The sequence below is a fragment of the Pelodiscus sinensis genome, chromosome 28 (assembly GCF_049634645.1).
Source record: "Pelodiscus sinensis isolate JC-2024 chromosome 28, ASM4963464v1, whole genome shotgun sequence".
Lineage (NCBI taxonomy): Eukaryota > Metazoa > Chordata > Testudines > Trionychidae > Pelodiscus > Pelodiscus sinensis.
In genome coordinates, this window is record NC_134738.1 from 15334560 (window position 1) to 15347043 (window position 12484).

The window sequence follows — 12484 nt, forward strand, 5'->3', positions numbered from 1 at the left end:
GCCAGCCCCAGCTCCCTTGTGCCACGGCCTGGCCCGCTGGTCTGAGGGGGCTTCCCGGGCCGTAGTGGGGCAGAGCCAGCCTTGTGAATGCAGGTGGGGGGCTGGCCAGACTCCACGCGGAGGGAGAGGGGGCACCCAGCAGGGCCAGGGTCCCCGTCTCAGGATCAGTGGGGCAGGGCAGAGTGAGGCCTTACGTGGCGCCGGAAGAGCCGCTGCAGCAGGCTGCGCTTGGGGGGCTCGGGGAGCTGCTTCCAGTCCAGGTCCGGGGAGCGTGTCCCGTTGGGGCCAAACAGGTTCAGGTCCTTGAAGCACTCCGTCTCGATCATCTGGGGAGAGGCGCAGCGGGGACAGCTCAGTGGGGCCTGCTCCTTGGGGAGGGCCATTCCTGTGGGTCTAGGAGCAGGGTGCTGGCCAGGCCGCGCACCCTGGGGTACCAGCACCCTGGCGCCAGCAAGATGTGGGGCAGACTCAGCCCCTGGGGCAACGATCCTGCTAATTTTTTCCAATCTATGTGCGGAATAAATGTTCTATGCACGTGGGGCCGTGCACCACCAGGAGACGCACATGCGGCCAGCTGGGGGCGCCCTGCAATCAGCCGGGCGGCGTTTGAATCTCCCCAGGGCAGCTGCAGGCCCGAGGCCCGGACCCCAGCACTTTGTCTGGTGGGGAGTAGCAGACCCTGGCCAGGGGGCCCAGCTGCCCACGGCCCGTCCAGGGAGGCGTCTGCGCACCTCACGGGCCCCTTCTTCCTCTGGGAAAGCAGACAGGCTGGAGCCAGACCCAGGCGTGCGGGGGCAGCTCACCCCCCCCGGTACCTCATTCTGCCAGGGGATGGAGACGCTGCCCGTGGCGAACTTGGCGTAGAAGTCATTGTCCGTTTGGTCCAGGTTGATGCCCTTGACGGTGGAGAACTGCTCGATGTCCAGCACGTCCTTGCAGTACACGGCTCGGGGCTGCGGGGCCACAGAGAGCGCTGAGTGTGGCCCCGGCCCTGCCCCCCCCCCCCAGGGCTCACTCCCTTGGTGCTACAGGCCCCTCAGGCTCACCCACCCCCACTGGAGGGGCAGCCCCCCCGCCTGGCCGCGTTTCCCGCCCCCCTTACATCAGGCACAAACAACGGCTTGACGACCCCGGCCTCCAGGCGCTTGAAGTTGATGGTCCGGAAGAAGGGATGCTGCTTCACCGGGGCGGCCCCGTCCGCCCCACAGCCCAGTCGCTGCTTCGGGTCCTTGGCCAGAAGCTGGGGAGACAAGGCCCCGGGGTCATGGGGGTGCCAGCTGCACCACGGCACAGGGGCCAGCAGGGACCCAGCCGCCGTCTCCACCACCCGGAGGAGTCTGCGCCGGGACGGGGGCCCCGCCAGACCCCCAGAGGGCCGGGCCCCGCCCGGGTGGCTCACACGCCAGACTCCAGCGGCTCCACTCGCCCCATCCCCGAGGGGCCGGGGCTGCGCCTGCAGGGCAAAGCCGACAGTGCCACCCCCGGCCCTCGCGAGCCCCTCCCCACGAGGCAGCGCTCAGCCCCGGGCGTAGGGCGGCAGAGCCCCGGCTGGGAGGAGACCCCCACCTCCGGCGGACCCGGCGGCTCACCATGCGGCAGATGGCCTGGGCGTCCGGGCTGAACTTGTCGGAGTAGGACTCCTGCTCCTCCTGCACCCGCTTCTCCACCTCCTCCCGCTTCACCCGCTCCTTGCGGGCGCGGAAGGGCGCCTGCCCCGCGATCATCTCGTAGATCAGGCAGCCCAGCCCCCACCAGTCCGGGCTGAAGGTGTAGTGCTCGTTGTTAATCACCTCCGGCGCTGGGGGCGAGAGCAGGGGGCAGCCCTCAGACAAGCCCCCTCGGGGGCCGCTTGCCAGCCCCCCAGCCCCAGCAAGGCTCCCCTGCCCCGACACCTACCCATGTAGCCGACCGTCCCGACTCGGCCCCGGGTCGTCTCCCCCTCCGGGATCTGAAGGGCCAGCCCCAGGTCCGAGATGCGGAGGTGTCCTGCAGCGGGGAGGGGGAAATGGGCAGGCTCCGTGGCAGGGCCCTGGCGGGGGCTCCCCCCACCTCCCTTCAGCATGCAGCCCGGGGAGGAGGAAACGGGGGCTCTGTGCCGGGAGCGCGCCACGGCTCGCCCACGGGGAGAGAGCTCCAGTCCTGCTCGCCACGTCGCCCCCTCCCCCCGAGCCACGGTGAAATGCAGCCACTTCTGGGGAGAGAGCAGCAGCTTGAGGCCGGGGGTGGGCCCAGCCCCCCAACAGCCTGCAGCAGCCGGCCCTGGGAGCCCACACAGCGAGGAGAGCCAGAGCCACAGAGGGGCCCAGCTGGGCTCCTGCACCCACCATCCTGGAGGGGGCTGCAGACTCGGGTGTCGTCCCTCCCACTCCCCGGCGCTCCCCACTCACCGTCGTCGTCCAGCAGGATATTCTCCGGCTTCAGATCCCTGGGGAGGAGAGGCAGCCCCAGCTCAGCACGGAACAACCGGAGCAGCCCCAGCGCGGCCCCGTCCTCCCCGCCTCTGCCGTGCGGTGCCCGCCGGCTCAGCTGGGCGCCTGTCGCCCGTCAGGCACCTCTGCTCAGGCTGGTGCCACTAACTGGCAGGAGCTGCCCTGCCTGGGGTGCACGTCCCAGGCTGCTGCCCCTCAGGGAAGAGGAAGGGCCCATCGTGCCAGGTGTCCGGGGAAAGCCGGGGCCCAGCAGCCCTGTGGCTAGGCTGCACGAAGCCCCAGGGGGCACACGGAGCCTGGAAGAACAAGCACAGGGCAGCACGCACAGCGTCCTGCCCAGTCCTCGGCACAGGGAGGGAGAGAGAGACACGGGGGGGGGGGGCGAGAGGGACGGATCCGGGGTCATCTCCTGCCCGCGCGAGTGAGTGCTCAGTAGCGGGAGACAGCTCACGGCTCTGGGGAGCGGCCCGCAGGCCCGGCCCACTGGAGAGGGGAGAGGCCCGGCCCCCCGCGCACCTGTAGACAATGCCCTCCCGGTGCAGGTGCTGCAGCCCGCAGCAGATCTCGGCGGCGTAGACGGTGACGCGCTCGTCCTCGAAGCCAGGGTTGCCCATGTTGTAGATGTGGAACTTGAGGTCGCCCCCGTTCATGAGCGTCAGCACCAGGCAGAGCGCGTCCTTCGTCTCGTAGGCGTAGGCCAGGCTGACCTGCCAGAGCGCCCCACCCGGCAGGTCAGAGCCCCGCGCCCAGGCTGCCCCCCACCACGGCAGCACAGGGTTGGATGGGTTGCATGGACCGGAGGGCAGGGGGAGCAGGGCACCCGAGATCCCACGACACCCCCTTCTGCGTGGCCCAAACCCATGGGACGCCTCCCTCCCGCCACCCCAGGGGCCCCCTCAGCCCAGCCCGCGGGAGCGTGACACTCACCACAAACCTGCTGTTGACCTTCTCCAGGATCTGCTTCTCGTTCAGGGCCATGGCCTCCCCCTTCCGCTTCTTGATCCGCTTCTTCTCCAGCTTCTTGCAGGCGTACATCTTGCCGGTGGCCCGCACCTGGCAGGCGCAGACCTGGCGGGACACGGCGCCGCGTGAGGGTGCTGGGAAGGGCAGCGCCGGGGTCAGGGCCTGCCAGAGGCTCAGCCAGAGGCCCGGCTCTTCCTGGAGAGCCCCATTCCGAGCCCACCTGGGTGAGGGGGCCCTGGCCGGCAGCAAAGGGACTCGCCTGCTCCCCTCGCCCCTGCCAAGCGCCGCAGAGCCCCCAGCCCATCACAACTCAGCCACAAGCGGAGGAGGGAGCCCCAGACCCCCCGTGCTGGGCAGGGACAGACAGCGCCCTCAGCCCAGGCCTGGGCCCGCACCCCGCACGCCGGCCCTCGTTCCTGGGTTGGCCCCGCTCAGCCAGCCTGGCCCGGAGACCAGGGCCTCCCCGGCTGGCTGCGTCTCCCAGGCGGGCGCGGCTGCCATCGTCTTGCGCCGAGGCTCGCGGGGGGAACCAGCCCTGTGCAGCCCCCCTCGGGCGGGGCCGCCCTACCTCTCCGAAGCCGCCCTTGCCCAGGATGCGGTACTGCCGGAAGGTGTCCTTGGTCACCGACTGCCTGCAACGACAAAGCCACGAGGCGTGTCTAAGGCCCGCGCATCCGCCTGCAGCCGGGCGCCGCCGGGCGGGTCGCTCACCTCTCCAGGAACTTCCACTGCAGGAAGCGGTCGAAGTACATGCTGCCCCGGTAGTCGGCGAAGGGCGCGCCGCTCAGGTACTCGTGCAGAGGGCTGGGGGAGAGAAGGGGCCGTGAGCGCCGCTCTCCCGCAGGGGATGCTGCCCACCACGGGCCAGGCTGCCCCAGGCCGGGGGCCGCTCAGTCGGGGGCCGCTCCAGGCCGGGGGCCGCTCCAGGCCCAGCACTCACTGCAGGCAGTTGCTGAAGAGGTCTCTGCAGGCGCTTTTCTGCAGGTTCTCCCGGCACTGGGTCATGAGGGTCGGGCTGATTTCCGGCACGTAGTCCGGGGACTGAGGGGAGAGGAGAGCGTGGCCGGTGTGAGCCCGGCTAGCGTCCCCAGCCCAGCCGGCTCCCCCGGGGACTCTCACCAGCCCGGCTGAGCCGTGGGTCGGATCGTGGGAGATCCCAGCTCTACGCCCTGCACCCCGACTAGCCCAACCCGGGCAGCGGACCAGAGCCAGGGGCCGAGCCTGCTCTCCGGCCAACCTGCAGCTCCGCCCCCTGCCCGTCTCCTTCCCCTTGGGCTCCCCAGCCGGGCACAGACTCACCTCGGTTTTGAAGAACCTCCGGACGATCGTCTCGCCCATCTCCTTGCGCCGCTCATCCGGGGAGAGCTCGTAGTCGGTCTGGGCGGGACAGAAAGGGGCCTCAGGGCTGGACGGGCCACGGGCCAACAGCCAGGCGCTCCTGGCTCCAACCCAACAGGGCTGGCCCGGAGCCGTGCGGCCCGCCCCGAGCCAAGGGCAAAGCAGGGCTCTGCCATGTCGTCGCGGCACCAACGCCAAAGGGCGCAGGGGGCATCAAGGCCGCTGCTGACGTCACCCCGAGGAGCACGCTGGCGGAGGAACCGCTGCCGAGCGCTGGCCACGGCTCCCGGACGCCTGGCGCGACCACCCAGACGTGCAGCCCGCGCCCCCCTCCACCCTGCAGGCCACACGCTGCCCTGGATCCAGGGGGACCGGCCCTGAGCTGGCCAGCAACGTTACAGAACCAGCTGCACAGGGATTTCTGCCCGGGAGCAGCCCTGCCCGTCCTCTCGCGCCCTTGTGCTGGAGCTCTGCCGAGACCCCGCTCGGGCACCGGCCCCCTTGCCAGCTGGGCCTTGCCTGCCAGCATCTCCTGCGGGATGTTCTCAGTGCTGCACCGGGCCCTGCCCCGGGCACTTCCCTAACAGCCCTGCTGTGGCTGCCGTCCGTGGGACCGGCCCCGTGCTTGGCATCCGGACTGCGAGCCCCTCGGGGGCCCAAGTGCACTGACCTGCCTGCTGGCCACGAGCGCTGCTCCTGGGACCCTGCCCCTCACGCAGAGCAGCCAGCCCTGGACTCCCCCTCCCCTCCCTGCAGGGCCGCTCTCTGGACAGGCAGGAAGCTGGCTTGGGGGGGCGCGGGGGGCAGGGGCGGGGACAGCCAGCAACAAATGTTCCCACCCCCCCGTGAAACCAAAGGTGCAGCCGTACGGATGCTGGAGCCATGTGGAGCCGGGCACCGGCCCAGGAACTGCACGGCGCTTGGGGGACAGCTCGGGGGAGTCACCCCACTCGCGGCGAGGCCTCCCCGACACGGCTCTGGGGCAGGGGCGAGCAAGTGCAGAACCCGCCTTGGTTTCCACACCCCCACTGTCCACCCGGCGCCGGGCTGGAGCCGACTCTGCCAGGGCCGCGCAGGACGCGCGTTCGGAAGGCCGGGCCCATTCCCAGCCCAGATGGCGAGCGACTGGAGCATTCGAACACCCCCCTCCAGTCTCTGCGGGCCGGCCCCCCCGCAGCGCCCTCTGCCCCCCTTGTGCCTGGACAGGGAGCCCCCGGGGCAGATCGTCTGCTCCCTCCGGCGCTAACCCCCACAGGAGCACACAGGCGGGGGGTGGGGAGGCCCAGACCGGGCGGGGGGCAGGCCTTTTGGCCAAACATTCATTCAAAGCCAACTGGCCTTCCTCTGCCTCCCGGCCTCCTTCCCCCCTCGCTCCGCACGCCCCCCCCCCCGGCCTTCCTCCGCCTCCCGGCCTCCTTCCCCCCTCGCTCCGCACGCCCCCCCCCCCGGCCTCCCTCCGCCTCCCGGCCTCCTTCCCCCCTCGCTCCGCACGCCCCCCCCCCCGGCCTCCCTCCGCCTCCCGGCCTCCTTCCCCCCTCGCTCCGCACGCCCCCCCCCCCGGCCTCCCTCCGCCTCCCGGCCTCCTTCCCCCCTCGCTCCGCACGCCCCCCCCCCGGCCTTCCTCCGCCTCCCGGCCTCCTTCCCCCCTCGCTCCGCACGCCCCCCCCCCCCGGCCTTCCTCCGCCTCCCGGCCTCCTTCCCCCCTCGCTCCGCACGCCCCCCCCCCCCGGCCTTCCTCCGCCTCCCGGCCTCCTTCCCCCCTCGCTCCGCACGCCCCCCCCCCCGGCCTTCCTCCGCCTCCCGGCCTCCTTCCCCCCTCGCTCCGCACGCCCCCCCCCCCGGCCTCCCTCCGCCTCCCGGCCTCCTTCCCCCCTCGCTCCGCACGCCCCCCCCCCCGGCCTCCCTCCGCCTCCCGGCCTCCTTCCCCCCTCGCTCCGCACGCCCCCCCCCCCGGCCTCCCTCCGCCTCCCGGCCTCCTTCCCCCCTCGCTCCGCACGCCCCCCCCCCGGCCTCCCTCCGCCTCCCGGCCTCCTTCCCCCCTCGCTCCGCACGCCCCCCCCCCGGCCTTCCTCCGCCTCCCGGCCTCCTTCCCCCCTCGCTCCGCACGCCCCCCCCCCGGCCTCCCTCCGCCTCCCGGCCTCCTTCCCCCCTCGCTCCGCACGCCCCCCCCCGGCCTTCCTCCGCCTCCCGGCCTCCTTCCCCCCTCGCTCCGCACAGACCCCCCCCCCCCCGGCCTTCCTCCGCCTCCCGGCCTCCTTCCCCCCTCGCTCCGCACAGACCCCCCCCCCCCGGCCTTCCTCCGCCTCCCGGCCTCCTTCCCCCCTCGCTCCGCACGCCCCCCCCCCCCGGCCTTCCTCCGCCTCCCGGCCTCCTTCCCCCCTCGCTCCGCACAGACCCCCCCCCCCCCGGCCTTCCTCCGCCTCCCGGCCTCCTTCCCCCCTCGCTCCGCACGCCCCCCCCCCCCGGCCTGCCTCCCGGCCTCCTTCCCCCCTCGCTCCGCACGCCCCCCCCCCCGGCCTTCCTCCGCCTCCCGGCCTCCTTCCCTCTCGCTCCGCGCAGGGCGCTCTGCCCCTTGCCCCTCGAGGTCAGTACTTCGCCTCCCTCCAAGAGCCAGGCCCTGCTGCTCCCCGGCCAGGACTCGGGAGCTCGGCGGGCGCCAGGCGCCGGAGGAAACGGGCTCAGTCCCAGCTCAAGGCTGCGACGCAGGCGAAGGGTCGTTCCCAGCGCGGGGTCAGAATCCAGGACCCTGACGCTGGCCAAGCCCCAGGTCTCTGGTCGGGGGCTGGGCCGGCAGCCAGGCAGGGAGCCGCACAGCAAGTGCCCGCCCGGGTCCGGCCGCCTTGGGCAGGAAGGAGGGAAATAGGCTCGGAGGAGCCGGCATAGCGGGGATGCCTCCGGGGTCGCCCTCATTCTCAAGTGACAGCTGTTTGCCTTCGCCGCTGGACCGCGGCCACGAGCAACAAAGCGGCTGGAACGTCCCACGCCTGCCCCGGCTGGCCCTGAGCTACAGCACTGCCGGGGGCTCTGGCGGGGGCGTAAAGCACTGGGGGCTTGATCCCTGGGTGCACTTGGCTGGGACAGGGAGGGCACTTGGCTCTTACAGCCCCACCACGCCGGGTGCCCTCCGCAGCCCTACTTTATGGGCGGGAAACTCAGGCACCGGTCGGCTAAGTGACAGGACCCAGGATCACACAGTGAGTGGGTGGCAGAGCGGGAAATAAAACTCGGTGGCTGCACACCTGCGCTAGCCACAGGAAACGGAGCCCAGGAGTCCGGACTTCCCACCCTCTCCGTGAACCTACTAGCCTAGTTCTGCTCCTGCAGCTGGGGCAGCATCCAGCCCCCCCGCCGTGCCGCTCTGACCACTAGACCCCACTCCCCTCCCAGAGCCCGGGACAACACCCAGCAGTCCTGACTCCCAGCCCGCTGCTCTAACCACTAGACTCCACCTCACTGGGGAGGTGAGCCTGCAAGGTCAGCAGCTCTCACAGCCCCAGGCTGAAGTCCCAGGCAGGTGAAGAACAGGGACAAAATTTCACCAGGACTCCAGTGACAACGCCCGCCCCGTTCTAACGGGTGAAACGCGGAGGAGAAGGGTCGCAGACACAGCAGAGGTCACGAAGGGGGAGCCAGGGCAGAGCAGGCGTGGAGGGCGAGCGCACACGCACGACCCGCCACGCGCTCAGCCCACGCCAGAGGCAGGAGCTGGAACATCCTGCAGAAATGTTCGAGCTGGAGACAAAAGGGTGATCGGGGGGGAGACAGAACAGCCCTGTTGGTACAGACTTTGCTGCAGCTCTGCACCTATCACCATCACTTTGGCTGGAGGAGATTCCTTTAATTGACTTGGATGGGCAAGACATTTTTTTAAGTCTTCCGTAAGCGCAAAGAGCTTCGCACAAACCGGCGATTGTTTTTCGGGCATGTGTTTCCCATTAAGCCCCCGCACGACTGGCTCAGCCGCTCTGCTGCATCAAGACGATGCAAAGGAAGAAAAACGCTTGTTTTCATCCACCAGCGTGAACTGCTGGCAGGACCGGCCGCTTCCCTCAGCGCGGAGCGAGATTTTCCCCTGACCCAAACCAAATGGGACTCGGCAAACGCCTCTCAGTTTGAAGGGCAAAAGCTCCCTGGGTTACATAAACAGTTCGGTAACGGGAAACACAGATCACTTGGGGCGGCTGACGTTTCCTATTAACCCGCATCTCCAGGCCCCTGCTGGAATGCCAAGCGCCTACGAGCAGATGCACGTGGATTGCAGATCACAACCTCAAGTTCACTGGTGAAAAAAACAAGCCCAAAGCTCCAGAGCCAGAGGGACACACGATCCTGCTGCGCAAATCCTGCCTCCGGAACCAGGAAACGATCCCGGGGAAAACAAAAAGCCTTTGAAAAGGCTCCGGCTTTATTCCCCCCAAAGGGCCGACGGAAGCGACGCGTTAGCTGGATGGAATTTTTGCTCCACTGCCTTCGAAAGGGCCGTGCTGCAAGGCCAGCAGGACCCCAGTGCGGACGATGCTCTCTGGCTACCCCATTTTCTCCTGTCTAAGGAGCCACCTGGGCACCTAACGAGCCATGGGAAGGGAAACAACGTGGGCAGAGGCCGGTGGCCTCTCTCAGGTGGGACGCTCTGGAAGGTCTGTAGGCCGCTGTCTACCAGGCATCGGAGCAGCCGGGCAGAAGCTTGGAACCCTCGTCGGCAGAGACGTTCTCCACGGCCCCGGTTCAACCGGACGGGTCTGACCGACGCATGAGGCCACCCAAAGTCCTGCCAACGGGGCCCCACCACCCTGCTGCAGAATTCACCAGGACGGGTCAATCTCACACCCCAGGAGGTGCCCGAGCAACCTCCAGTCCCTAAGGCACCGGGCGGGTTTTCTGGCGCAGGGCATGTGTTCCCGAGGGACGACCAGCTCCTGGAGAGACCCAGGAGAGCCAACGCCACGTGGGAATTCCCACCCCATCGAGCACGCCCGGCAAAGCCAGCGCCCCAGCAGCAAGCCCCCGGGAGCGACCATCCGGAAACCCGCTCTCGGTCCTGCTGGTGGACGTCTGGGGTCTTTCCCCCACCTGCCACTCGCCACATTCCTCCTCCACCCCGAGGCAGCAAACCCAGGGCTCCCAACACGCTGCATTGCGGCCGCATCCCCTGCCATCAGCACCAGCAGGCCACGGCGATCGCCCCAAGCCTAGCGCAGCGTTCGCCCCGCCCCTGCCCCGGGCGCACCCGAGCGCCTGGCTGGCGGCGAGTGGGTGTCTTACCACAGCGTCCTGGAAGCGGATGCAGCGCAGCAGCTCCAGCCGCCTCTCGCAGAACTGCCGGAAGAGCAACCGGCCGATGGGCTGCTGGTCGCACAGGCTGTCGTAGTCCCGCTCTGGAAGGGAGAGCAAAGCAGGCAGTGGGCCCGTCTGCCGGCGTAGCAGCCCCTTGGGGGCCCTCCCAGCCCAGACCCCCCAAAGCTCGGCCCCGCGGCTTCCGGCCTCCGAGCGCGGCAGCAGCCAACCCAACCGCGGGCGAGCGTCACTGCCCGGCCCTGGAGCGGCACGTTCCAACGCCGATTCTCACGACCCGGGCGAAGGCAACTGCTGATGCCGCAACCCCCGACAACGGGACAGGAGCGTGGGCTCGGGGGAGGGGCTGAGGGGAGGCTTTGGGGAGCAGGAGGGGCTCTGGCTTTGGGGTGGTGGTGCTGTAACCTGGCCGTATTGCATGCTGTGGGATTCCCTTGTGTATTGGCCGGGGCCAGGCCGACCCTGTTCCCAGACAGGGACAAAGGAAAGAGGCGGGGGTAGGGCCGGGAGCTGAGCTAGTCTCGGCTGGGCTAGGGGGAGTTTTGGACCAAGGAAGGGGGTGAAGCCCCTTCCCCCCACAGGAACAAGGCCACTTGCCCTGGCTCCTGCGCTGACATGGCTCCGATGCTGCGCGGTGTCTCCGAGAAGCAATAAAACCTTCTAGCTACTGGCCGGCGGAGTCTCCCCTCTGGCTGCGGACGGGGCGCAGGGTGGGGGCGTCCCGACGCGTCGTCACGGGGTCAGGGCTGGGGCGGGAGGTGCATCTCTCGAGTGACTCCTGCCTCCCCTGGTGCCGCAGACCCTGCTGCCCCCAGAAGCAGCCGGCAGCCAGTTCCCAGCCCATGGGTGTGCAGAGCTGCTGCTCAGGGCAAGGGCAGTGCGGGGAGCCCCGTGCCTCCCCTCCCCCAGGAGCCAGGCCTGCTGCCGGCTGCTTCTGGGGTGCAAGAGAGGCAGGGAGCTGCCTCAGCCCCCTGCACTGCTCACCTGACCCCCTGCAGCCACGAGCCCAGCGCCCGGCCCCGGGCCGCAGCCTGTCAAAGCGGCTGCTCTGACGCCCCGCGCCCGCCCGGAGAGCCTCGGGAGCTGGCGGCGGTGGGCACGGGGAGCGCTGCCCCGGCTGGGGCTAACGGGTAACTCGGGGCTAATCCAGGGGGGAGGGGAGCTACGGGCTCTTCCCAGGCCACAGAGCCTCTGGACTGGGCTCATGAGCCATACGGGCCGGTGGCCACTGGGGAAGGCTCTGGAAGCAGGAAGCTGCTGCCCCAGCCAGAAGAGCAGAGCAGCCGCACGTCACTGCGCTGGAGACAGGCAGCGGGTACGCTAGGCAGGGGGAGGCGTGGCCTTCCCAAACCACCAGCCTGGCCCCGCCCCCAGAACACCTGCTGTAGGTGCGCTGGGGGCGGAGCATTGATGCCCCCAGCGCCCTCTCCCTGTGCTCCGGAGCCATGCATCACTCCCCTCCCGTGGTGCGGGGGTGGGGGTGGCTCCCGTGGGGGGTGCTAGGCGGAGCTAGGGGCTGGCCCCCCCCACCCACTGCCCACGCCCTGCTGCGCCTGTTTTAGCTCAAGTCCCTGGGGCGGATGCTGCACAGCGTGGCTGGGATTTCTAGGGGACCAGCTCCCCAGAACAGCGTGCGCCCTCCCTCAGGGAGCCCCCTCCACAGCCACCTGCACCCCCAAATACCCCAGTGGCCTCTGACGTCCCAGCGCGTCTGGGTGCTCAGCCAGGCCGTCTCCCCCACGCCCCCGGGGTCTCACGGCTCCCTGCTGGGCAGCGGGACGGGGGCCTGGCCACACAGCGCGTTCCAGGCCGAAGCCCCCACAGTGCCAGCTGTGTGTTCCAGCAAGACAAGACGGCGCGTTTCCTTCCCCCCGCGCCGCTCCTCCCTCGGAGCTGGGAACAGGCCCCGGCTCCCCGACCCGCATTCCCAGGCCCTGTGAACACAGCAGGACGGCCGAGCAGGCGCTGGGGGAGAGTCTGACGTCTCCGAGGGAGCCTGGGAGAAGGACACGCTTATCTTGGACGCTGCTTCCCCCAAGCGTGCCGGCCCAGCCCCCTCTGGCTCAGAGCCGCCAAACGCCCCGCGGCTTGGGGACAGGGGCTGAGCGGAGCAGCACCATCTCCGCGGGTGGCGGGGGGGCAGAGGCGTAGCAGGGACTGGGCGCGAGCCAGGAACCAGCTGTCCCAGCTCACGCTGCGCTTCGGCCTTTAAGCGTAATAAGCGCCTGCCAGCTCGTAAAGGCAGAGCCGCGCCGGGGGCGAGCGCTGACCCCGCTGCAGCTCCCGCCCTTACTGACGGAGCGACGAGTGGAGGGGAATTCCATCGACCAGTCGATGAGCGGATTAAACGCCACTGAACACCCTACTCCCAGCCTGCGAGGGACGGACCAGGTCTGCTCCTAGCGGGGCTGCTCCAGCAAGTCCCCAGCTGCCGAGGGTCGCTCTGAGCCAGGGGAAGAGGC

General features: G+C 70.0%; 1 protein-coding gene across 4 annotated transcripts in view; it reads right to left on the minus strand.

The window, feature by feature from the left end:
• Nucleotides 1–12484, minus strand: part of LOC102462222 (G protein-coupled receptor kinase 5-like) — a 37052-nt gene that overhangs the window by 3457 nt on the left and 21111 nt on the right. For all 4 annotated transcript variants that reach the window (XR_012897993.1, XM_075911044.1, XM_075911045.1 and 1 more), the window contains exons 3-15: nt 9993–10105; nt 4692–4769; nt 4333–4433; nt 4104–4196; nt 3961–4024; nt 3357–3497; nt 2946–3136; nt 2388–2425; nt 1897–1986; nt 1590–1798; nt 1103–1240; nt 816–953; nt 195–326 (exon numbers count right to left, since the gene is read on the minus strand). Coding sequence is in view for 3 of the 4 variants with exons in the window: in XM_075911044.1 (XP_075767159.1) it covers nt 195–326; nt 816–953; nt 1103–1240; nt 1590–1798; nt 1897–1986; nt 2388–2425; nt 2946–3136; nt 3357–3497; nt 3961–4024; nt 4104–4196; nt 4333–4433; nt 4692–4769; nt 9993–10105 (1526 nt within the window). In the remaining variant the exon portion in view is untranslated. The remainder of the gene's footprint in view (nt 1–194; nt 327–815; nt 954–1102; nt 1241–1589; nt 1799–1896; nt 1987–2387; nt 2426–2945; nt 3137–3356; nt 3498–3960; nt 4025–4103; nt 4197–4332; nt 4434–4691; nt 4770–9992; nt 10106–12484) is intronic.